Raw genomic sequence first — 27,069 nt, 5'->3', positions numbered from 1 at the left:
ACAGTTCTGGGTTTACCTTGGATAATCATATTTCACATGAAAACCGATGGTGCTTACCATGTTTCGAACATAGGAGTATTTGACCTGCATCTGGAATTTGTATCCAATGATGAATCAACAAGACCTGTGGTGGTCCACAAGTCTCTTCCTCATATGTTGCATATTTTCCTTTTAACATTTTAGAGATGTCACACAAATAAGCAGTGTTTGAGGCATTGTCTTAAAATCCATCCATAGGTCAATCCTGCAGAGTCACTGAAAAAGAAATACAACCATCTCAAATATAACATGTTATAACATTAGGCGTTTTGTTAGAAATCATTTTTGAAAACTATTTTTGCACATTTTGCATTGAATCATCAGAGGGAAAGTTGGAATTATAAAACTATATTTTATCATAAATCAATAGATACAATTTACAATTCTTCTTTATTAATTTTGTATGAAGTGTGCAATTACAAATCACTGTTCAATTTCTGTATGATCTAAATGTCAAACTGGAAATGGTAAATGTTTTTTTTTTTAGTGAATCTCCTGGTCCTCCATACTAAATCAGATGTTCATTAACCTTTCAGAAACTTATAGCACCAAATCATCATCATTTAGACTTTCTGAAAATGCTTAATCAGTGTATTCTGTGTGCATAAACTTATAGATCAGAAAAAAGTCAAATAAATAAGATGCTGCTCATTTCTCTGAGAGAAGATTTAGTCATGAGCTGAAAATTGAAAGCTTAGTGAAAGTTGATGTTTTTGTGACTCATATCAGACAAAATTTGTATAATTCAGTCGCAGTCCAGTATAATATAATCTAATATTACTTTTCAGCCGTTAGCCATAATAACAATTCTGGGTAAAATACTGCAGGTGGATAACATAAAGGAAATTAATCAGTTGGTCTGTGGTGACTGAGCTGAGCTTAAAGGGATCCATTTAGACGGTTTGTCTCTAGCTGTATGTTTAAAGTATTTTGTTTGTTTGTTTATCAAGCCCTATTTAACAAACTGTATTTGGTTGTTCTTTTTCCGAAACTTTAACCTAACAGTTTTCGTTATAATCTGCGCTTCACAACAGACACCACTAGGCGGCAGTGTGGCAAATGTATAGACTAACAGCACATAGAAATGCTATTCATTTAGGAACCGACAAGGATGACTAAATTTTTGCATAACGTTTCAGATAACAGCTCGTAAATCTAAAAAGGAAACAGAGAGGAATCGGCGCAGCGTGTTGCTGGTGACCAAGCGCGCGCGCCTCCATTTAGCTTACCGTTTCTTCTCACCTCTCCAAAACGTGTTCTAGCTGTTTTAGCTCTTTGTGTGTGTTCATACCGTGTAATTATCAACCCTACAGCTCCTTCGCGGAAGCTTCTGCCGCTCTGCTCTGCTGCATTTCGCTGTCCTTTCCATTCTGAAGGACGCGTCAGGGTTGCAGCCCGTAGATCTCCACTGTTCATGTAGGATGCAGCCCGCCGCCTGGTGACAAACCTGCGGTCAGCATCGCTTTAAGCCCACCTACCTGCTGCACCTCCTCTCTACCGCTGACTGAGGAGGTAGGGAAGCAAGGAAGGAGGAGGATGATCACTCGGAGGTGGCAGCGCAGCAAAGTTCACCGTGTTTTTCTGTGACAGTCGTGAAGAACATCCCACCCGGATCTCTTATTAACGACCTCTCCGTCTCATCTGCAGCAAGGCATCCCGCACAGCAGAGCCCTAACAGGTAAAGGTGTTCAATGATTGACTAGTGCTCCTGTTTACAAAGATTATTGCTGTTTTTACCACACATTCCTTCATTCTCTGTCTGCTTTGCCGCTTTAAAAGTCGGTTATAAAGTAAAAACCCACCCAGTCTTCCTTTCTCCAATCTGCTGATGAATCAAACTGATATTTCCATCCTCTATCTCAAACAGGAACACGCTGCAGACTGTTGGCACCCACATGTCTGAGATCATCATATTTTAATGCAAAACACTGGCACAGTTAAACGACCTTCGTCCTCTTTTTTATGCATAAAAACTGTCCTTGGTGTATTTTATTATCTCCTGCCTAGAGGAGGCTTCACTTTTCTGTCACAGCATCTCCTTTGTACACTTATTATGCTTATGATCTACTGTTTTCCCAAACAATCTATGTATTTTCTGCCTTTCATGAAGGAACCATGTATGTAGTTTGTTCATTAAAGTGCAACTGCAGCTGCAGGCAGGATCACCTATGGCAACGCTTGAGTCCAAAAGCAGTCCATGCAGTCCTAATGCAGCCATCATTGCTCAAGTTTCCTTGGTATTTGTTAGAACAGCAGCCAGTGAACCATGAAGATGTTGTTGCAGGAAGGGATGTGTATCCAATGAACCAGCATCTCAGTTAAAGAACAAGACATTTGTATGCAGATGGTTGCATGCAGATTATTAAGTTGTAATTAGTTGGTCATTGAATGTTGTTTTTTTCCTCAGGTGGTTAATTGAGAGTGATAATCTGTAATTATTTGCATCATGCATGCTGGATGTTTTTTGCCCTATAAAGACTAACTGCAGAAATCTGAACGGCAAAGTTTAAATCTTGGTTTCTCTCTCTCTTTCTATATATATATGTATATTTGGTAATTCTAGTGTAAACATTGTTGATTGTATCAATGTGTTTTTTACAGTGCTTCCATCGCCGCACACAGTCAGAGCCCAACAAACGTTGTTCTAAAACTAAAGCTTACATCAGTACAACAGCTACATTAAATAGTGCATCTGTTCTGCTTACCAGAAGCACACTGTAAATGCAATCAATTGCATTTTCAAACATGTTAATGGTACACTCAATGGAAATAAATCATTCAAACAGCATACATAACTATCTTAACCATACCTAATAGTATGGTGAAATACATATTGTGGTTAGGCAGTTTTGTTGGGTTTGCAAACATCATTAGGAGTTTGTGACCATTGTGGTAGACATTATCTGTGCATATATGCTGACCTTATACAGAGTTTTCTTGTGCTCCTGAGCGTCATGCAAATGATACATTTGACAAATTGCTTATGACTTTTCCTTGGGTGCAATGTCTTCAGTGAAAAAAGAGAGGAATAATGAGGATATGGGCAAATGCATTTAATGTAGCCATTGTAGCATGCTTATCTGATATTTCATCCATAACTAGCTTTCTTGTACAGTACTTAGTGTGTCACACTGTTGCATATTTGTCTTAATGGAACATAGCCATAACAGTTACTTCAAACCTGTAGCAATGACCCTAAAATATTACTAGATCATGCAAAACTGTAAAGATTGCAGGAAAGAAAGTGAGTTTTACCAGAATATTAGTTCATCAGAGGAAAAACTGAAAATTAGCAGAACACTGTCCAACCCACACCTTTAATCCCTGCAAACACAGTGTTCTGTCTGGGTATGCATCAACAGCATAACAGGACCTGATGTTCCGCTATGTTCTCCTTCATTCCCTCATATTTAGACCCACACACCGCATGTTTTTCAATTCAACAGCAAACATGCTAAGATAGGATCCAGTATGACAGCAGCTTGAGTTTCTAAGTAGAGATGCATCAATCAAGTTGTGGTCAGAGCCTTTATCATACCTCCATGGATGTTATGCACCTACTAGATAAAAACAATCCAGCCGGTTGGTTATAATGCTCTATGCATTAATACCTATGACCCCGATCTTTTATAAGATTTCTTTTTTTTTTTGTCAAACATAGTCATTTTATTAAAATACTGCATCAAAGTAAATGCTGTTATTTTTTATACATTTGTTTAATAGAGAAAAAGTACACTATATTGCCAAAAGTATTTGCTCACCTGCCTTGACTCACATATGAGCTTAAGTGACATCCCGTTCCTAATCCATAGGGTTCAATATGACGTCGGTCCACCCTTTGCAGCTAGAACAGCTTCAACTCTTCTGGGAAGGCTGTCCACAAGGTTTAGGAGTGTGTTTATGGGAATTTTTGACCATTCTTCCAGAAGCGCATTTGTGAGGTTGCACACTGATGTTGGACGAGAAGGCCTGGCTCTCAGTCTCCGCTCTAATTCATCCCAAAGGTGTTCTATCGGGTTGAGGTCAGGACTCTGTGCAGGCCAGTCAAGTTCATCCACACCAGACTCTGTCATCCATGTCTTTATGGACCTTGCTTTGTGCACTGGTGCACAGTCATGTTGGAAGAGGAAGGGGCCAGCTCCAAACTGTTCCCACAAAGTTGGGAGCATGGAATTGTCCAAAATGTCTTGGTATGCTGAAGCATTCAGAGTTCCTTTCACTGGAACTAAGGGGCCAAGCCCAGCTCCTGAAAAACAACCCCACACCATAATCCCCCCTCCAACAAACTTTACACTTGGCACAATGCAGTCAGACAAGTACCGTTCTCCTAGCAACCGCCAAACCCAGACCCGTCCATCAGATTGCCAGATGGAGAAGCGCGATTCGTCACTCCAGAGAACGCGTCTCCACTGCTCTAGAGTCCAGTGGCGGCGTGCTTTACACCACCGCATCCGACGCTTTGCATTGCACTTGGTGATGTATGGCTTGGATGCAGCTGCTCGACCATGGAAACCCATTCCATGAAGCTCTCTGCGCACTGTTCTTGAGCTAATCTGAAGGCCACATGAAGTTTGGAGGTCTGTAGTGATTGACTCTGCAGAAAGTTGGCGACCTCTTCGCACTATGCGCGTCAGCATCCGCTGACCCCGCTCCGTCAGTTTACGTGGCCTACCACTTCGTGGCTGAGTTGCTGTCGTTCCCAAACACTTCCATTTTCTTATAATACAGCTGACAGTTGACTGTGGAATATTTAGGAGCGAGGAAATTTCACGACTGGATTTGTTGCACAGGTGGCATCCTATCACAGTTCCACGCTGGAATTCACTGAGCTCCTGAGAGCGACCCATTCTTTCACAAATGTTTGTAAAAACAGTCTGCATGCCTAGGTGCTTGAATTTATACACCTGTGGCCATGGAAGTGATTGGAACACCTGATTCCAATAATTTGGATGGGTGAGCAAATACTTTTGGCAATATAGTGTATTTTTAAGGTACAGTTACAGATTCCTATCAATGTCAGAATAATTGCTATATATTCAGGACTAAGGGTGAACAATGTTTTTAATCTGCTGCAGCCTTTGCTATGACCTGGTCTACAATTGATGCCCTCACCCCTGGAAAAATGGGAAGTGATGCAATTTGGCATTAGGACCTAGAAGGAGCCTTTTACAGCTGTGCAGCAGCAGCTGGTTTCATTCCTGTCTTGGTCATTATTAGTATCCTTGTCACAGGGGAATACGGCTCTCTTGGCGCTCATCACCAGCGCGCTGAATAGCTTCAGTTTCTACATTAAACACTAAAGAGATCAGAATCTGACAGGAATAAACACCATGCAGCCATACACAGCCAGGGGTTTTAGAGAAGAATGATCAGCACAAGCAGAACAGCTGATATGTTTTCACCCTCAGTATCTAAAGCAAATTGGCTCGTCACATTTTTGTCTGACTCATCCATCTAAAACCATCTTTGTTTTCGATTAATCCTGCCAGAGGAGCCAAGAAAGGCCGACTGGGGGCTGCTGTTTTGGTTGCACTAACTGCATGCTTCCTGGCTCTCAGCTCTGGAGCCCTCAGGAAGAGGCATGTAAACACTGTGACAGGTTTGTTATTATCCAATCATTTCACTCCTTTCTCTGTCAGCTGGAGTGGAAATGGAAGTGCTAATTGTTCCCAGAAAAGCTAATGCTTGGCTTGTTCTCTTTTATTATTGAAAAATATTTGTTGTGACGGCTTGTTGACGTCACTGATTGTGATTGCGAGGAGAAAACAACGCATAGAATGTTGGCTTGTCCAGAGGAAGATAAGGAGGCGAGGTGATGGGAATAGCTGGGACCAACGTTTTAGGTTCTCCTCTTGTGTTGAGAAGTAAAGATAGAGAAGGGGGAGCGACAAATGTGGGTAAAATGGAACAATGGGTCTGGGCAAAGAGGTGGGGGCAGACAGGATTGGAAAATGGTGCGATAAGAGAAACATAGAAGGATTAGAGCCTAGAAAAACTATCAGAGGAAAGAGGAAGTGTGAGGGACCCAGTAGAGAGTGACTCTGCTAAAAGACAGTGTTCCCATTGAAGGGGGCTGTCACTCCTGTCCCCCTCCTCATTTTGCACCCACTCACATCCACGTATGCCCACTCAATGCTGCGCACAGACATCAGGAGTACACTATGTCCATCTAACATTCAGGTTATTGCTGGACTGGAAAAACAGCCCCTCGCTTTTTTTTTTTTGAGCACATGTGAAACACTAAGACGGCTCTCATCACAGCATGAAAGTCGGGGCCTCAGTCTGCTCAAGGTCATGTGAATAATTAGACGGGAGCACTGTTGTTTCTGTGTCCCTGGGCAGGAGCCTCTCTCTCCCTCCCTCCCGACTGACCCAAAGCCTGAGCACAATGCACAGGATGCCATTCCAGTCATGTGGAGAATGGGCTGTGGTAACCATCAGCATTTGCTGCTTAAAGCTTCTCAGTTTCATAAAAAATCTGACTCTGGTATTTTTTTTTTCTGTCTTTATGATGAACTCTTCCACCACCACTAACTGATGGATTGGGGTCAGGCTGCTTAAATAAGCTTTTTCATGCTCACATGTACAGCAGATTGTAAACAACTGTATAATTTGTTTACGTTTGTTGGAGGCATTTAACATCCAAAAAGGGACAAAGCTTCTGATAAATGAAACAGAAAGTGTTATAAGGCACCATAATAATTATAACATAAATTTAGAAGTCTAATAAAAAGTTAAAGGAGTCAATTTTGTTCTCAAAGATTAAGTTGGACCCCAGCAGTCATTTACTTTGATCTGCTTCTGGAGGAAATCAAAGGAGTATCTTTTGATATGGCAGACTAACACAAACATCTACATGAAATATTGTATAGGTTACAGACTTGAATATTCTGTTTATCCACAAATACTGTATTTTATTGTTTACAGGTCTTTGGAAGAAATCTGAATATCAAGCAGCTGCTCAGAAATTAGAACTTAGAAATGAAAACTCATTTTTCTTTCTAATTTTATTTATACCGGTAATTAGTCTGAATTTTGATGAAGTGGCATGTGTGAATAATTCACTATGCTGCACACTCAAATATAAACTGTTAATCTATTTTTGAATTCATGCTTGTCATAAACAACTGAATGGATTGTGTTTCAAATTATTTGTCATAAATTCATCCTGTATTTCAGCCTGCTTCACTCTCTTTGTATCTCTCTCTGCAGCTTCCTCACTCACTTTACTTTAACCCAGGCTGCTGATTTAGGAGGTTTTGGAGCCTGCAGTTGTTCCTCTGCTGGCTTTGAGTAAATTTAAACTGACTCAGTTATTCAGATTTTCATTGGAAACCTTTGGGCTGCTGTGGCAGCAGTAGAGATAATAGTAAATTGTGTTCAGGTTAGAACAGATGTCTCCTTTCATGTCTTTCTACTCTATTGGTTTTAGTTCTCGTGGTTGTTGTTTTTTTCTGAAATCATTACATTTAGCTGTGTTCAATTGTTTCTGATGCCGTGACAAGGCTGGAAATTGATCAATAGGATCTCAGGAAAGTCTTACAGTCATCAACAGGATGGACTTTTCTATTACACTAGGTTTACTTTCCAGTTTCTTGTTCTGTCTTTACAGCATGATACTGCCGCCACCATGTTTTTGATATGTGTGTTCAAAGTTATATTGGCATGTTGTTATATCATGCAAAACTGGAGTATATTCTTTTTATGGCTGGGTAATTGATCAATAAAATAGTCTCATTGATTGTTCTGTTTTTGACTATTTATAATTGTTGACCTATATCCAATCTTCCATTGTTATCTAAAATTCTTGAGATAGTAGTTGCTAAACAAGTGTGTGACTGCTTATACCAGCGTGAACATTGTGAAGAGTTTAAGTCTGGCTTTATAGCTCATCATAGCACTGAAACAGCTCTGGTGAAGGTTGCTAATGATGTGCTTGTCCTGTTGGATAGACAAATAGAATTAAAGGAACAACACTAGACTGGTTTAAATCATGTGTATCTGAACAATTTCAGTTTGTTCACATTAATGATAAATCTTCCTTGTGCTCCAGGGTTACCTGTGGAGTACCACGGGGATCAGTGCTAGGACCAATTCTCTTTACTATATATATGCTCCCAATTGGTAGAATTAATAAACAGCATGGGATTAATTTCCACTGTTATGATGAGGATACTCAGCTATATCTGTTTATAAATCCAGATGAAGCTAACCCATCACATAGATTACAGACATATCTTGAAGGCATATAAACCTGGATGACTCTTAACTTTCTCCTTCTGAATGCAGACAAAACAGAAGTTATAGTCTTTGGACCAGAGTATTTGAAAAATAAGCTGATTAGCCAGTCACTTCATTTGGATGGGATTAAATTGATCTCATATAATAAAGTAAAAAATCTTGGTGTTAGTTTTGATCAGGGCCTGTCAGTTAAATCCTATACAAAGAGGTTTCTAGAATTTCCTTCTTTCATCTGCACAATGTTGCAAAACTTATAAATATCCTGTCCAGGGTTGATGCTGAGAAACTAGTCCATGTATTTGTTACTTCAAGGCTGGACTATTTCAATTTTTTACTATCAGGAAGTCCACAAATTGTAGTTAAAAGCCTTCAGCTGATCCAAAATGCTGCAGCTACAGTTCTGATGAAAACTATCCTGGCTTCTCTTCATTGGCTTCCTGTTAAATCCAGAATAGAATTTAAAGTCCCCCTTCTCACATATAAAGCCTTAAATGGCCAAGCTCCATCTTATATCAGATATGATTGTTACTTATGTTCCTAACAGAGCACTTTGCTCTCAATCTGCAGGTTTACTAGTGGTTCCTAGAATTTCTAAAAATAGAATGGGAGGCAGATCTTTTAGTTATCAGTCTCCTCTCCCGTGGAACCAACTACCAGTTTTAGTACTTGACACCCTGTCTACTTTTAAGGGTAGGCTTAACATTTTGTTTATAGATGTTGGATATCGGCCAGTTTTTCAGTGTAGTCCTGTTTCTCTGACTGTGACTGGCTGGATGTGGCTGGGGAAACTGGGGCCGCCTTTTACAGTTGCCTTTTTGGCTCTGCTTATTTCTGTATCTCTGCTTCTGTCTCCTTGAACCCCAGTCGGCCTCGGCAGATGGCCTATCACACTGAGCCTGGTTCTGCTGGAGGTTTGTTTCTGTTAAAAGGGAGTTTTTCCTCTCCACTGTCGCTACAAGCATGCTTAGTTTGAGGGATTGCCTTTGAGTCAAAGAGTCGATGCAATCCTTAGATAGAAAATTTTGAAACAATTTTACTGTATGATCTGGTGAACTGTAAAGTGCCTTGAGATGACATGTGTTGATAATTGGCGTTATACAAGTAAACTGAAATAAAATTGAATTATATTTTTATTGTTTGTTATGAAATATTGCCCAAAAAGTATTTTTACAGCTTGAATGTTGTTGCCCTTTTAAATTAAGTTAACCTTCCAAAGGGTGTGCGTCATTTTGTCATTTTTGTTATTGTGAAAAAAGTTAATTCATCGGATTTGTTAGGCTAAAATAATGGGGACATGGTAATATGGCTTTAAAAAGCTTTTATTTTACGGCAGCATCACCCAGCCCTACTCCATTCACATATTTACCTTGTGTCCTTTTTTGTGAACTTTCCGATAAAGGTCAGATTTCTAGAGTAGACGACTAATGGTTGTCATTAAACTGATTCTCCCACATGAACTTTGGATCTTCTGAACTTCAATGGGGACTGAATTAAGGGGTATCTGAATATAGGGGATGAATACAAACCAAACTGTCTTTATTTCCTATACATAATAGAACACCAGTTTAAGTATTTATCTCTTTTTTTGTTCCCATAGAAATCACAGAAATGGAGCAAGTTGATGTGAGCCAAAACAAAATGGAGGAGGATGGACCAAGCCGTGGAGCAGAGGGATCGTCAGCACCTTCAGGCCAGGACGCAGGCACTGATTCAGGCGCCGGCCAACCTCCGGCGCCTCCAAGACCTCGGCGGCCCCAGAGAACTGCCAGGGTTGAGGGATCTGTAGATATTTCAGAACCTGGAGTTGAACCCAACACAGAAGTCGGTCCATTAATGAACCAGAATCAGAGCTCTCCTGACGGCGCTGTGGTAAGTCACACCAAACCGCGCCCTGTTGGCGAGCACACCGGGCCAAGCATTAAGGCAGGTCCAAAGGGTCCAGGTCACCACCCGGTCAGAGCAGCCTCCATGCCCCAGCCACCTGTCCCCTCCCACCTGAACCCGCATGCACAGAGAGCCCTGTCTGTGGCCGGCACTGCTGACACTCAGCCCCAGACTCTGGAGGACTTCAGGTTGGTTTCTTTATCTCTTGGTTTTCTGAGCTGACATTGATGTCTCGGAATGCTTTATTAGGCATCTCACTCCCAGATAGCTGAGACACAGTGGCCTCAGTAAACATACCACATATTTCCATACATTGAATCCAGACAAACCATGCTGCAGGATTTGTAATAAACTACTATCGATTTGTTTTAACTTTTAGCCTATTTTATACTTTCTATATAAAGAATGTATTTGTTTACAGACTTAAACATTCTTGACTTATTAGACTGCTTTGCAACACTAATTATAAGTCTGCCAATTGCATGACAGCAACTCACTGTATGTAGGTAGAGAGGAAAATAGATTTGTGAATTGGAACGTATCAGGATGCTGCTGCTGTCTCTGAATGTTTTTTTTTAAACACTTCTCCAATGTATAGACAAGTAAGTGGCAGTTTTGCGGAAATTATATATATTTCTTTTTGTTTACATCAGAGACCAGACGAGGAACTTTAGTGGTTGGAGCTACTAGAAAGGCAGCTGCAGCCTTATTAACCAGTCATTACCTTAAAAACAAAAAATCAACACATCAAACTTTGCAGCACGAATAGAAAAATCAGGAAACTGAGGCTAAAATGGACCCAGGCTGAAAATATTTAGCAATAACCAACTGAGAAGACTTTTACGTTGCTGAGTCCCAAATTTTATTGAAACATTCAGATTTGGTATAAAGCTTTTAAATAAAAGCTTTATAAATGAATACTGCTGTATTAAATAACTATGAGATATGAAAACAGGGGATTTTATTGGCACTCTCTGGGCTCCTTAGTCCCAGCCTACCTGAGTATTCTTGCTGACTTTGTCCATCCCTTTTGATCACAGTGTACCCCTCATGTAACAAAGCAGAAAATCATCTCAAACTGCTTTAATGGACACACAATGTTTTCACTGCACTCCAGTAACCTCCTAGCCAGGGTGCCATTCCGAACTTAGTCCCGCCAACACATTTGAGGTCGGGAAGTTCGGTCTGGCATTGCTCAGTAGTAGCGCGAGTATGCTCGCACAATATCTGGCGGGCCAATCAAATTGTCAGGGCGGGCTTTATACGTTGATGGACAGATGATCAACAGTAACGTAATCAACCACGTGACCAAAGCGCGCATGGGTGACAACAACAATGGCTGCCGCTGGAGAGTTGAGGTGTGTAGATTCTGCTATTAGGTCTGTTCTAGAAGATATCGACAGCAAATTAATTTTAAAAGAGGAACAGAGAAACGCGATCAAGGCTCATCTTCTTATTCTAGGCGTGCAACTGCACGCTTTGATTTTTGTTAACAACAACTGTGCCTGGCTTAACATACGTCACGCACTCCGTTGCTCTTATTGGTTGTAGGTCTATCCAATTGAGTGCAGAGGCATTTTTTTTCCTGGTTCGTTCGAAACACGCCCCATAATCACAGCTCTATGGAGCAGTATCAGACTCATATTCTGACTAGAATTGAGTAGTACTACGTCAGGCTAGTAACCTCCATGCTAATCAAATGTCCAAGCTAATAGAAGGGATTTCTGTTGTCAGACATTAGTAAAAAAAAAAAGGTAAATCAAAAAATAATTGATTTTTATGTTGAGATTGGTTTGGAGTTGACTTTTATTTAGGCTATAGAGCTAAAAAGTTACCTCTGCTCTGATGGGACATTATAAGCAATGAAATTCACCCCTGGTATCCATCCAACTTTGTCACATGATAATGTAAAGGCTGAGAGGATTAGGGTTAAAAGTAATTTAGGTGTAATAAGTCCTTCCTAAAAGATTTTTGCACATGGACACAACCACTTTGCTGCACCTATAGATAAATGTTGACTGTGGCGAAGAAACATCTGCTTTTGCTATAGCATGTTGTCATTTGCTCATAGACTGGCTTGTTTCCACAGAAAACCTTCAGGTTAGGGCTGAAACAATTATTCGGATTAATCGTGATGAATTGATTGTTGAAATGATTGTCAACTAGTTTAGTAATCGATTTGATATGCAGACCCTAACACAGAGCATTAGCTCAAAAAACAACCCACCAAGCAATTCCTATGCCAAAACTGAAAATAAAAATTAAATATTTTGCATTTAATATGAAAAATTTAGTGGCATATTTTTAGCTTCACCTGCTTTAAATCCTCCTTAAGGCAACTTTTGCTATTTGATTACTGATTGAACAATATCAACATTTAATTGGCGTATTAATTGAGAAGTTATGAATTCTGTAGTCTAATTAGACCAAACTGAAAGCCTACGACCCGATGTAAGAATATTTTAATAGCAGGAACACATTTATAACATCTCTTGCTATGATGAAAGAATAAAAGCAAAGGCAGGCCATGAAGGAAAAGACATGTTGCGGCAGAGGTTGCTGTCTCATCCAGTCTTCCAGCTGTGACTCAGGTCTGTAGGAGATGAGTGGCTGTGGGAGCTTACGTAACACCCTCTCCTGACAGGCTGCACATCATCACCTGGAACGTGGGCTCCGCCACGCCGCCCGATGACATCACCACTCTGCTGGGACTGAACGTGGGGGACGGAAACACTGACATGTACATCATAGGGTGAGTGTCCTGTGAGGGTCACAACAATGCGTTCCACACTTTTATATTGGCTTGTCCTCTGCTGGGAAAAACTTTTTTTATTTTAGCTTTCAACTTTATTTTTCACAGTTAAACATTTCAGATAATTGTTTGATAAATAACTCCCCTCATAAAAGCCAATAACTGGGCTCTGACAACTGACAACTAGAGAGCTTGTGATAACAGACATCAATTTTACATCAGTATTTTACTTCATTGAAAGATTTTGAACCATTGTTTTTGTAGAAAATTATTTTAAAAACATATTATTTTGAAGAATGACTCGATTTTTTTTAAAGACAGAGTTCATGCTTTGACTAGACACTCTTTTACAATAAAAGCTGATTCACAGCAGTGTAGACCTAGCTGGTAATGAAGTGTCGGGTTTAGATTTAAATGTGATCTCAATAAAAATTGTTGTGGGTTTATTTATATTTTTTGTTTATCATTGTCTCTCCAAGGCTGCAGGAAGTGAACTCCATGATTAACAAAAGACTCAAAGATGTCCTCTTCACAGACCAGTGGAGCGAGGTCTGCATGGAGAGACTGAGCCCCTTTGGTTATGTGCTGGTAAGCAATGGTTTCTTTGCTGTTGTGAATAATAATAATTTCAAAATAAACAGGTAAAAGGCTCATCTTTGTGCATACTACATATCGACAGGGTTTATCTCTTCTTTTTGTGTTCATAGCAACAGGGACAGGGTGATGATTTATAATAGACATGTATGTCAGCTGGTTCGTTGTCCTGTGCTTTCTACCTTTGTAGCCTAATAGCTTATACACTGAGGGCTGCATACAAATTTTAATAATACTGAGATATATTAAAGTATATCTGCTATCATAAACATCTTTATAAAGCATTTGCATGAAGAAATGTGTATTGGTTTTGTCACACGAAATCACACGTTGCAGCTGTGGTAGGCACTACAACGACTGCTTCTGCAGTAAAGCGTGCAACAGTCGCCATGTTGAGCCAGAGTGTGTGTGAGTGAGCTGTCAAGCAAAGGAGTGTTGGACAAATGTCTCCCAGGGTGGTGTTTTATTTTTTGGATCATGTTGTCAGTGTGGACTGGCCTGTGACAGTGAAACTGATGCCATCCCCCAGCTGTTTCTTGGCCTGCTATATTAGCTTAAGCCTCTTCTAAAGTAGTCTTTGTTTACTTCCTGTGAGACAGTAGGTCAGGGCCTTTACGACACAGGATGTTTACGACACAATGTTCTATAATAGGAAGTTCCTATGCTTTGCAAAAGTAATATTACCACTTAGAAGATGTTCCCTATCTTGTCATGTTACAAGCCAGAGCTTAAATATATTACATTCAGGGTTTTTTTTTTTTATAGAACAGGGCTCTGTAATTCTACATACTAAAGAGGTGATTCATCAGTTTGATTCAGAAGCAGAGACACATCTAAAAAGATGCAGGACGGTGGACCTTCAGATACACCAACACAATGGAGCCTTTAATTAGGAAGGTGAAGAAAAGGACACATTGAGTTTACTTTGAATCTTTTTTACTATAAAAAAATAAAAGTTGGCCATATATAAGCTATGAGGGTATTTGATTCAATGTCTTGTAGAACAGTCATTCACTGGAACTCTGCATTAATATTTTCACTTGCAGTGAAAAACCAAATGTATCTAGATTCAGTGCTTTAATCAGACTGGATGAAGAGCACCTCAATATCAGATTTTAAGTCTGAAATGCAGGTTTGTCGGCCATTCTAACACAGGAAACTGCTTTGAGCTCAACCATTACACTATACCTTAGGTTGTTTGTGTAGGGTTGTTGTCATGCTGGGAGGCGAACCTCAACCTCCGCCCAGGTTTAAAGTATTTTGCTGCTTCTAATAAACAGGTGTCAAACTCCAGTCCTCTGTGTGCAGCTCTGCCAATCAGCCACTGACTGCATTAACACAACCCTGACAGGACGGTTTTATTTATTGGGGATTCACCACAACATTTCTGCTGATTGTCACTATCATCTCTAACAGCAGCATGAAACAATCCAGCAGATTTGGTACAGCTAGTATTTTGGTTTGCAGGCATTCTACAGCTATTCCAAATCAGCAAGCTGAAATCAAAGTTGGTCGCCCATTCAGTTGGCCTGATACTCTTATGCAACAATAGGCTGTTGGCATGCAGGCATAGAGGGGTTGGTCACGTGGGGATCTATGCCTGTGAGGGATTTCAGTCCGGGTGTGATTGTGCTTCTTCAGACTGTGGTTTGGGGGTGGGGATCTGTAAACGACTTGACAGAGGGTGAGGGAAGGATGAACATGTGTACATGATGGGAATGAGGGAAAAAAAACAGTTGACTTGTCAGGTTTTTTTCTGCATTTAACCCTACTAAAAGGCCTCCAGTGTTGTTATATGTCAGGGAAATGCAATTGTCAAGACAAGCAAACTGTAATGCAGCACAAGGAACGAAAGGAGGTCAGAGAATAAAAAGTGTTAACGTTATAGTTTTTTTCTTCCAGGTTTGGAGAAACTGTGTGTTGTTTATTTCTCTGTATTCAATGAATTTATCAGAGCAGGGCTAAAGAAGCTTTAGGAAGGGTCATGATATTTCGCATTCATTCAGTGTGCTTTTGTGTAACTCATGCAAAATAGTTCCTCATATCTATCTTGTCTTTCCATACCTCTACCCTGATCAAGCTTTACATTTCTGTCCCTCAGGTGACATCCCAGCGAATGCAGGGCCTGTTACTGCTGGTTTTTGCCAAATACTTCCATCTGCCTTTCCTCCGTGGAGTCCAGACAGAGACCACCCGCACAGGGCTGGGGGGTTACTGGGTAATATGGCCACTTACATGCTTAGTTCTGCTAGAATTGCCAGTGCTAATGCATTAGTAGCTTAGACTCACTGGGCCTAGGCAGGAAAGAGCGGATCTTATCAGTTCTTCTAATTTGTTTATCAAATTCAGCTTTGTTCAGTTAAACAGCCTAGAGAGGAGGACGTTTGGATTTAACTGACAGGCTCTCTTTTAACATTAATGGTCAAACTGAACCGGTGGTGTAACCTTATATCCACCTTATGAGACAATATTAATTCAGAAACTGGTTCGTGAGAATAAAATAATTGTGTTGTGCAATTTTCAAAAGATGTTTTTTTAATCTACAAAAGAAGAGAAGCAAATGCAGTGCTAACTAGTAATTTGAAGTATACAACTTAATAGTCAGAGTCTGTATTATTATTATTATTATTGCTGTTCTTTATCTAACTTATAATGTTAAAAATATGGTTTTATTTCATGAATTTTTACAACTTGTTCTGTGGAAACATTTTTAGTGTTTGAATACAAAGAATTTAGCCCCCAAAACACAGATTTATGTTAACATTTTGACTATTGAGTCAACGTTATAAGTAAATTTCTCCTTAATCAATCAAGTTAATCCCTGAACACAACATCCCTCTAGTTCACTAGCTTGTGAACTGAAAATAAGGGTGCTTGTTTTAGAGTAGTGCCTAATATCTTCAGAGGATAATTGGCTACCTCCATCGTTTATTCTGATTTCACTGTTACCTGCTGCAGTTGTTTTTTTTTTTTAGATTTATTCTTGAAGGCACTAAATAATTTCTTTCTAAAGAAAAGATCAATGTGAAAAATAACTTTAGTGTAAAAGTAAAATTAACCTAAGCACCACCAGGGGTACTTGTACCACAGCTTGAGTACCTTCGTTATTATTATAGACTTTTTGATCACTTTCTTTCAGTATTTGCCAAGAAAGCCACATTTTCTACTGAACAATGTTTTAGGAAGTCAGATAAGTAGCAACAGATAATCCACTCACTCATTTTGTCCCCCCGTGTGTACTATTCATTAAATATTTATACCGTCTTCTCTTTAATGAGAGCACTTCCTGTTTTGCTGTGGAGCATACCAGCAAATAAAGTCAATACATGCCATGCCGCCTACTGTTCTTGGATTTGTTTTCTACAATTACTGATGAAAATCACTCACATATCCTGCTATCACAGTTCTACCCAAAGGAATACAATAGAAAAGATTAATACAATCATTTAGCATATTGAGTGCTAATTAAAGTGTTAGAAGCCTTCAGTTTAGTCAATTTTAAAAACTTCTGCCTTCTGCTATGTTCATGCTGCAGGGCAATAAAGGTGGTGTTAGTGCCCGAATGATGGTGTTTGGCCACAGCATCTGCTTTCTGAACTGTCACCTCCCTGCTCACATGGAAAACCACGACGAGCGCATGGAGGACTTTGAGAGCATCTTGCAGCAGCAGCAGTTTGAGGGCCAGACAGCCACCGGTGTTCTGGATCATGAGTAAGTCTCTGCACTTTCATGCACACATGCAAACAGCCATTTCTGTCTTAAGGACGCCAAACAAGACAGCACAGTAAACAATGAGCCAACAACTCACTGTTGAAGTTCTGGTAATACTATATATATATATATATATATATATATATATATATATATATATATATATATATATATATATATATATATATATATATATATATATATATATATATATATATATATATATATATATATATATATATATATATATAAAACTAAAGAAACTGAACTGATCTGAACAACTATTAAGTACGTGATTTAGTTTCGTTTATTATATTATATTATATTATTAACAAAACTTATTTATTCAGAACTCATTTATGTAACAACCAAAATAATTAATAAAAATGAGCAGAAAGAAGTAAAAGTCACACTATCTGTCCCCATTTATAAAAATACAATAGGTCTTGCTGCTTTGTCATCCTTAGTTATATCAGGTAAGTCTAATCTAGCTTTTATTTTTGACTGAACTGCACTGAGCCCATAAAATAAAACAATCAGAGAGCAGGTTTGGATGCTGCACGCACACTATCATGTAGTGCAATATAAAAAATAAGAAAAACAAAAGTTTCAATTAAAAAAAACAACTAATTAAAAGGATTCATACTGAATATGTAATGGGTTAAATTCTTATCCTCCATTGCAGTCGCTGCCCTGGATGCCCAACCCCTGTACTTTGTTCATCTAGATATTTGGCCAGAGTGCACATCTAGAGAATCATTTCTGAAACAATTTAAAAAAACAAGCACAGATAAAACAAGGAATAAAGAGAGTGAATAAAACGAGTATAATAAAAAAAATATATATTTCTCAGCTCATTAAAATTTATTTGACTTATTAAATCTGTATCCTTACTTCCTTTCCTGAAGGACTTTATTAACATCGCCGCCACAAAATGATCAGACAAAAAAATATCACTTGACATCTTTTGAAAAAAAAAAAAAGAACAGTAGGCTCTGTTTTCTGTCCGTTTAATCTTTATAATTATAGAACACCGCAGCTTTCATTTTAGGGACAGAGCCTTTGTGACCTAGCAGACTGTTAGTTTCCAAAAAATAATAACCTAACAATATTGCAAATACAGGGGACATCATAGGAGCGGGGTGGACAACACGCTCAGGTTTTTAGCCTTTCTGCCAGCTATGACTGCAAACACAGAGACGACCAGTAGGTGCAGATGGATTAGTTTTTCCCCTCGTCGTCCACAAACAGCTTATTTACATCAAGTGTTGTTTATTCCTGAGATTTTCAGACTGGCAGAGACTTTTTTTAACATTTTACTTCAATCGAACATTGGATGGTGTGTGTGTGTGGTGGTTGTGGTGGGGGAGTGCTATGCTGGGGGGTTGGTATGTTGTTAGCCCATATGATCAAATAATTGGTGACATCTGATGATTGTGCTTAAATTTTATTTCTATATTTGACTCATTTTTCCTTTTTATTGGCAAACAACTGTTCAAAAGAATGTGGATAGAAGGCAACGTATTCTAGGCTCCACCCTCTGCCTCTGCACACAGTGAACAGGCAATTGTTGTGCATGTCATAGAGGCAAACATAACAAGGTGCCTGGGGTACATTCCTCTAATGAAATACATTAAAATGGAACTTTAATACATCCTATTAAGTATCAAAGGGCTTTTGGGGAAGAAAATAATCAAATAGAAAAATAATAACTTCACCAAAAGGGTCTCCCCTGAGCAAATGTCTGAGCTTATAAGGTTTATTTCCTAAGGCCTTGTATTACTTACTGTGTTTTACTCCTGAATATCTCACTATCTATCTGTTGTTTTTTATTTTTTCATCATTATCTGGTTGTAGTTTATTAGCTGATAGCTTGTGTGATGCCCGTGGGTTTATTTCATATTGTTCAGGGTTCTCACCTTCGTAATTCAACATAGCGTAATGTGTTTTAGTATAGGAAAACAAGCTGTTTAACACCAAATATACTTGTCACAATATTCAGACAGGTGTATTTGACTAAGGTCAAGTTAGGTTGGTTCATCTCACATGCCTGCGGACTCCAGACTTCACCCCAACTCACATCAACTGTTTTTTCTTGTGGATTCATCCTTAGACTGACCACAACTAGCACAGGCTGACACAGACTTTCCCTGAATATGTGGTAAAAATTGGGCAAAAAGGTAATGAGTCTCCTGCTTAACAAACTCCAAATTTACATATCAACCTAATATTTTTGTAGGCCTTTTTGCTTGAATTACTCCATCCATGCAGCATGGAATTGATCAGCTTGTAGCTCTGCTGGCATGAAATGGAAGTCCAAACCTGGTATTGGTGTTTTTGGCAGTGTGGTCAGCTGAAAAGTCCTGGTGGAATATCATATCAACCCCACCCTGGATACTCCAGTGTCATGTATCTTGAAGCTTTGGTTAGAGCTGCAGCTTACTTCATGAATCAACCTGAAGCTCTTAGGCTAATAGGCTCAGCTTTAGAAACCTGGCAAGGCTTCAGTTATTGCTTTTTGTCCATCTCCTTTTTCTAGCATGCGTGATCATTCCACAACAAAATTCCATTAAAATCGGGTTGCAGCACTCAGTGAATTGCCGATTTCTTTATCAGTTACCTTTCTGTGGCTTTCCCTTATCATAGAGCTGGTCAGTAACTGGCTGGCCAGTTTGGGATTCAGCCACTGTCTTGGGCTTTGAAAGAGTTGCAGAAACTTGACTGTCCAACAGCGGGCAAACCTTAATCCTCCTGACACAATGGATATGTATACTTATATAGACCCAATTAATGACACATGTTTAATATAAAGCATGGAAACTTGTTTCCCAGTGTCCAAAGTTATTATCATGGTTTATGACACAAGACTGAGATGCTCCTACACATGTTTTCTATCACCATCTTCAACCACAGACTCTTTTCTGATTATTTTTTAATGATTGATTCTCATCAAATCTGTTTTTTGTTTTTTTAAGTCTTGTGTTCTGGTTTGGAGATCTCAATTTCCGCATTGAAGACCTGGAAATCCAAGCTGTAAAATCAGCCATAGACAACAACAAGTTCCCCATGTTGTGGGAGAAGGATCAGGTAAAACAGAAAAATTTTTGTTTTTGTGTTTTACTACAGGACAGCAGCTGTTCCTTAAAAGCGTTACATAAAACATGTGGTTTCTCTTTGTTTTGGGTTATGTTTTTACACAAAGTGTTGTAGATTTTATGTATTTACAATCATAACAGTTTTGTTTAAGATGCTGAATCGAACTAAAATTAATCTTCATCTAATCCTTAGTTTGAATTTAATTAGCTTTTTTTTGCCACTAGAGGGCAACAGAGAGTGTCTTTAATGTTTCTTAATGAAACAGTCTGCCCTTTTTTTTTATTGTAATTTTCTGCAGCTAAACATGGCCAAAGACAGTGAGACGGTATTGGAAGGATTTCACGAGGGGCCGTTGAAATTTCCCCCCACCTACAAGTTTGATGTTGGAACAAACACATATGATACAAGGTGGGTGAAGCCAGGAGTGCCATTTCAAATTCTAGGCCACTGATCAGAGATCACAGAACAAGGCTAAAGAGCACTCTGCTCTCTGAAAGGTCCTCACCACCCTGAGGGGATTGTGAAAATGCTTTTCTTTCCCTACATGCTTTGTTTTAAAACTGTCTTTTTTTTCTTGTTTCACCTTTGTTTTAAAATTACCCCAGTGGGAAGAAGCGTAAACCAGCTTGGACTGACCGGATCTTGTGGCGCCTTAGGGCCACAGCGCCAGCTGCTCAAAATGTGGGGAAGCGTGGTTCGATTTCAGGACTGATCAGCGGGATCAAAGTGACACAGCACTGCTACCGAAGCCACATGGAGTACACCGTCAGCGACCATAAACCAGTGTCGTCCATCTTTACCCTGCAGGTGGGACACACCGGGAAGCATCATAAAGTTGCTGTCATCCGTGAGGCTCCACTTAAATGAGAGAATACCTGAAAACTATTAACAGGACTAAGTATGGCATAAGTTGTTTTAAAATCTGCATATTCAATTTAATTTCAGGCCCATAGTCAAGATTTGATTTCACTGACTGTTAAGGTATATTTTATGACAGGTTTTTCAGATGGTAAAATAGCTGTAACACAGAAACAGTACCAGAGAGTTGTGACCTAAGACCAGTTAAAGTACCCAAACATTGCTAATCTACCAATGAAGCCTTAGAATAACAGAAACTGTTTGAGCAGCTTTTCTCCTCTCATTTTCCATCCATAGCTACTGTTTTTGGCAAGAATCTTTTTCCCAAAGCTTCACTGCGAGTCTAGGATGCATCTAATTCAATCTCCTCTTTCTTTAAAAAAAAAAAGAAATGGGATTGCATGATATGAGGAAGACATTAAACTGTTAAATCTTTTCAGTTCCCATACAGGGTGGACATTTCTTTGGTCACTCTGATAGTAGAGGATGAGTGGAACAGTGTTGAAGATGCGAAGGTGATATTCAAAGTGGTGCCCAACTTCTCTCGCAGCTCATGGGACTGGATCGGATTGTACAAGGTAACCTGTACTGTTGCTTCCCTCACGGAAGGCATTGTGTGGAGAACAAACACATCTATAAGCGTCGTTCTTGGCGTTACTACTTTGGGTGCATTAGTTACCTGGTGTGATGTTGCTTTCACACCAACAGGTGGGTTTCAAGCACCATAAAGATTACGTTGGATATGTGTGGGCAAAGCAGGATGAGTCTGATTTTCTCCGACAGGAACATGAGGTAATCTAGATGCACGCTGGATCTTCCTCACAGATAATTTTTCTGTCACATTCGATAAATGACTGATTATCTTTCCAGGTAACCTTTACAGAGGAGGAATTACCCAAAAGCTCAGGGGACTTTATCTTGGGTTACTATAGCAACAACATGAGCACCATTGTAGGTGTAACAGAGCCATTTCAGGTAATCATTCGCATGGCGTTTTTTTGGTTGTAATAAAAGGCTTTCATCCTGCAGCGTTTTCCAACTCCCTTTCATTTCTCCTCAGATCCAGCTACCCACTGTCGACCACGAGAGCAGCTCTTCAGACAGCTCTGAGTTCAGCTCAGAAGACGATAGCACCGTTGTCATGAAGATGAGGTCACGCAGTCCAAGTCCACATAAGGGCAAACGCTGCGGGCACCGGAGCGGCAGCCGCAGTCACTCTGGGAGTCGCTCCAGCAGCCCTGCAGAGTCCAAGGTGAAGGCACTCAGCATTACCGACGGGGCCGCTGCAGGGAGCGGGTCTGTTGGACGCCCAGCAGAGGGCAGCAGTAACCAGGCGTCTGATTCCGGGAAAACAGACAAAAAAGCGAAGGCTTCAGGAATGTGAGGGTGTTTTTACAGATTACATAACCAACTGTTGTGTCTTTATTTCATACATTCAGCGCTCTGTATGTTTTCTGTGCAGAAAATATACAGTTTATATTGCCATCTTTTTCAGGAATAGTCATCTGGTTTGTCAGATGGTTCTACTTGGCCTTGAGTAATTTTATTAAGCTGTGCACTTGGCATGTTTTATTTATTTTCTAAACCTTTCACTCTGTCAGTGTTTTCTCTACCTTTGTCCGTTCTCAGGTGTAGACAGTACAGGAAGCTGACAACCTGCTTTAAGATTTACTCGCAGATCACAGTTCTAAAGCAATCAGTCATCACTATCACAGCACAATTTGATGTATCAAGAAGTTGGCTCTGAGTAGTGAAAATAAACAAGGTGACATTTATGTATTCTGGAACAGGTAGGCCTGATAGAAGTGAATTCAAACTGTGTACAGTGTCTTACCAAAGTATTTTTTTACTCCTAAAAATTGTAAACATTTTATCACATTACGACATTAAATTATGGGATTCTATGGGATTATGGGATTCTACCTTTGCAAAGTAGTCCTTATTAGTGTTTTTACAAATCCAAATTTTAATCACACTAAAAAAACAACATTTTAATAAACAGCTTTTTCAATGCAATGCAACAGATGAAAGTCTTCTTGCACATGTAGATGCTAAATACTTTGTCAATTCTTTCCAAAAATCGAGCTCTGTCAAAACATGTCAAGTCTCGGCATAGAGTTTAAACATGCAGTCAGAATTTGGATGCAGACATGAATACGATTCAAACATAAATCACAGATGCAGACCTTCAGGAATAAAGCCAGCAGTGTAGGACAACAGGAGTTTTGATGCACCTGCATCAATTTTAAGACTATAAATAAAATCCTCTTTTTGTTTTGCTTTTTTAAAATCTATTAATAAAGGATGATGGATTAATGATACTCTTGATAACTTATAAAATGCAGACCTTTTAAAATTCAGACTTGTAAATTCCTCCTCTTCATCACTGCATCATTCCATTGACATGTAAACCCATTTTACCCCTATAGAAGTCAGGTAAATGCCTTCCTTAATAAGTCAGGATCAAATGGAGGCAGACTGACTACCCCAATTGCTGTCCATTTACAAAACTTTAAGGTGACAAAAAGAGGAAGCTCTGTCCTGATCTCTATTCTTTTGCTGCCTCTAAGAGGTTTTCCTTTGGGATATAAATTCCCTCTAGTTTTCCTGTTTCTGCTGATTAAATTCACCGCCATAGTATCATGATAAGGGTTTTATCATTTCACGTTCACAGATGTTCAGGATGGCGTACCATTTTTGTTTTTATCCACACAGCATGCTATATGAAGACCACAAGATTTGGATCTCATAACCTGAGTTCCTACTTCCTCATGTTTGCAGTGTATCCCTGCATATATTTTAGTTTTTACATAGGGTACGTTTCCATTCTTTCAAAATGATAACTTTTTTCCCACTTTTTAAATCAGCCTAGACCTGTAGCGTCCATAAGGGATACCTGTCCCTTCAATATATTCTCAGTGAGACCTGTGCTGTGGAAGCCTGTAGCCTGTCCTCCAGAGTTACCATGGGCCTCTGGGATGCTTATCTGATAAATGCTCTCTTTATCCCACCTGTCAGTGTCAGAGGATGGCTTAAACATAAGTTTGAGTGCATCAACCATGGCGTTTTACACTTTTGGTTGAGGGTTTAAACAGTGCTCTATAAACTGATCCAAACATCTTTAGCTTTATCCCTGACTGTCTGCTCTATTCCTTGGTCTTTAATGATACTTACAGATATTTACTGTTCTATAATACACATTTGAGACTATGACTTTACCTCCACCTCGCAATCATTAGGGATGTCTGTCACATAAAATTCCAGTAAAATACACTAAAATACTTTTGCAAGGCACTGCATTAACTCCTTGCCAGTCTGAAGTGGGTCATTCAGGTGTGGGAATGAAAAACCAGGTACAGGACTTAGTTTCAACCTTTGCATTTCTATTTCAAGGACATAGATGGGAATCAATTGCTTAGTTAAATGAACAAATGAAGGGAAACAAGGCTGGCTTTTTACTTTCTGGACCTCAATTGTCCACCTCTGCTCATGTTACCCGTTACTGTACAGCGGAAGCTGTATAACTTGGCTTGCCATGCAGATAATCCCCTGCTTTGATCAGTCAGTTCATTAAGATGTTGCACAATTATGCAGGGAGCCGTTTATAAGAAATGTGCATTTCCTAGGTGCGTTAAGAACAGGGAAGAACCAAAGTGAGTCTGGAGCAAAGGTTCTGGAAGCCCTCAGATGCACAACATGTGCTAGTCTGAGGAGTAAGAAGTGCGCACCAGAAGTGAGCACCTTTAAATAGTCGCCATATGTGTGGGTGGTGGTGTCGGCTGTCGCAGCACAGCTGCCTCGCCAGAACTGATTGAGTAACTCTCGGCTGGGCCTGCACTACCAAGTCACAACAATATCTGAGCTGATCCTGTGTGACTTTTTTTTTTTTCCCTGGACACAACTTCCTCATATAATTCATTTTTTTGGGTTTGTTTTTAAGTCTGTATTAAAAAATAAAACACAACAACATGTAAATCAGGACGATTCCCAAAGTTTATGTTAATGTATTTAGCAGACGCATTTATCCAAAGCGACTTACAAATTAGGCCTAATGACCCACACTGGGTGGGGGGGGGGGGGGGGGGGGGGGGGGGGCGTCTGAAAGGAAGATTTTTTTCAGAAATCACTGTTATGTGAACCCTGTAATGTAAAGTAGGCCAAATGAAACTAAATCAAGTAAATAGATATATCAATAAATGTAAATGTCACAAAAAACTATTTAATGACCCATGTAATATAAATACTAATTTCCTATTAAAAATTGCATATTTGAATCATTATTTAATTATTAAATAATCTTCAAATTATAAAATGCACAAATAATTGATATAGTTATATATTAAAATACAAAAATCAAGCAATTAATTATATTTTTAATTCATTTAAAAATACTTTTTTTTGTTGTATGTACTGTATAAAGTTAATAAACATTTTTTTAGGGGTTTTTGTCAGTCTCATGCACTACTATTTTTGGGGTCACAGGCTGAAATTTTGGGAGCCCTCCTGATTCAAATCATTTTCAAATCATCAGTTTTTGGCTCAGACTATAAAGTTTAATTTGGATCAATTCACTGAAGTGGGCATGAAATTTCAAGGATTAATCTGCTAGAGTATCTCATTGTACTTTTAGGTCTCATCATTTAACACCACAGTGGGAGTACAAAGGATGAAATGACTTAATGCTTTATTTTATTAAAAAATTTCTGTATTTCTCAGATCTGTCTCCCATTGATGGTATCACTAAGACCATAACAGTAGTCTCAGTCATGGTGTTTCATAGTTACTGTGATCTCTGATGCATCGTTATAGACGTGTAACTTTGAGGCTGTTAGAGTAGGACCGTGCCGTGGCCGTAACTCCTGTATGTCCATAGTTAGCTGTCTATGTATGTGTTATTTCTGAAAGCGTGTGTGTGTGTGTGTTTGTGTGTTTTAAATGATGGATGGATGAGTTACAGAAGCGGTGAATGGGACCAGGGCTGTACCTGCATGGTTTGCTGCTGGACATACTGTACATTCCGGTACTGTTGTTTTTTTTTTGTGCCGTAAAGTGCTGTTTTTGACTCCTCTTTGTCATATATTTGTGACTGTGAAAATTCTTAGAAGAAATGTGGTGAGGACAGGATACATTTCTGACTTCAATATTAGATGTAAGTTTAAGAAATAACGAGTAGATATCCTCAGAAAAAATAAGAGATGAAATGAATCTTTCATGTATTTTCCAGATTTTTGAAACTGATTAAAAAAACAACTTGACATTTGTTTGACATGAAAAATGATTGTCCAGGTTTAGATAATTTAGATATGTTCAGTAGTGCATTCATGATTTGTGACTATTGTGAAATGTCTGCTGAATCTTACCTGTTTGGTAATTGTGTAGATTGAATATAGAAAATATGAAGTATGTGAAGAAAAATCATAGGTATAAATATATATATAAGAGACAATCTATATCATAAAGATTATTTTACTTAAATTATGTATTTATTTTCTTATGTAACTTTTAAATGAGCCTAAATTCTGCTGGCCAGTGACAGAGCTTTATTTCAGGGCAAATATTCAAATTATATCTGAGATTATTTGTTTCTTTTTCTAATAAAAGGATTTAATTGTTTCTATATTAGTAAATGAAAACTCCATTGTCATGAGTGTATATGGTTTAATCTACACGTGGTTTAATAATTGATAAAGTAATATGAAGTAAATGATTATAATTTATGTTGATGATCTATAAAGTAGTTTTTTCTCTGTTCAAGTCTGGGCTCAAAGCATTTAGTAGATTGTTTATGGTTTTCTTGCTTTGTTCTCTAACCCCTATCTAGTCCAACACTGTTCAAAGGAATAAAGTGTGATATTTTAAGTTGTCCTGTGTGTTTATTGCTTTTCTACTTTTTT

General features: G+C 39.0%; 1 protein-coding gene across 1 annotated transcript; it reads left to right on the top strand.

The window, feature by feature from the left end:
- The first annotated feature begins 1,104 nt into the window (after positions 1 to 1,104).
- Positions 1,105 to 27,034, top strand: inpp5jb (inositol polyphosphate-5-phosphatase Jb). Its single transcript, XM_038295496.1, has 14 exons — positions 1,105 to 1,551; positions 1,630 to 1,717; positions 9,878 to 10,352; positions 12,809 to 12,916; positions 13,396 to 13,504; positions 15,612 to 15,728; positions 17,046 to 17,221; positions 20,197 to 20,308; positions 20,616 to 20,725; positions 20,923 to 21,124; positions 21,616 to 21,753; positions 21,884 to 21,967; positions 22,046 to 22,150; positions 22,236 to 27,034. Exons 3-14 carry the CDS (start codon positions 9,889 to 9,891, stop codon positions 22,557 to 22,559), a joined length of 2,049 nt encoding a protein of 682 aa, XP_038151424.1. The 5' UTR covers positions 1,105 to 1,551; positions 1,630 to 1,717; positions 9,878 to 9,888; the 3' UTR covers positions 22,560 to 27,034.
- Positions 27,035 to 27,069: the final 35 nt, after the last annotated feature.

Source organism: Cyprinodon tularosa, unplaced genomic scaffold, assembly GCF_016077235.1.
Source record: "Cyprinodon tularosa strain WSP-4 unplaced genomic scaffold, ASM1607723v1 ctg356, whole genome shotgun sequence".
Taxonomy (NCBI): domain Eukaryota; kingdom Metazoa; phylum Chordata; class Actinopteri; order Cyprinodontiformes; family Cyprinodontidae; genus Cyprinodon; species Cyprinodon tularosa.
The sequence above is the reverse complement of the archived record's forward strand: the minus strand, read 5'-3'. Positions and strand labels throughout refer to the sequence as shown.

Coding starts and splice junctions, on each gene's coding strand:
- inpp5jb (XM_038295496.1), top strand. CDS start 9,889: ATGGAGCAAGTTGATGTGAGCCAAAACAAAATGGAGGAGGATGGACCA. Junction 10,353..12,808: donor CAGACTCTGGAGGACTTCAG/GTTGGTTTCTTT, acceptor CTCTCCTGACAG/GCTGCACATCATCACCTGGA. Junction 20,309..20,615: donor TGTTGTGGGAGAAGGATCAG/GTAAAACAGAAA, acceptor AATTTTCTGCAG/CTAAACATGGCCAAAGACAG.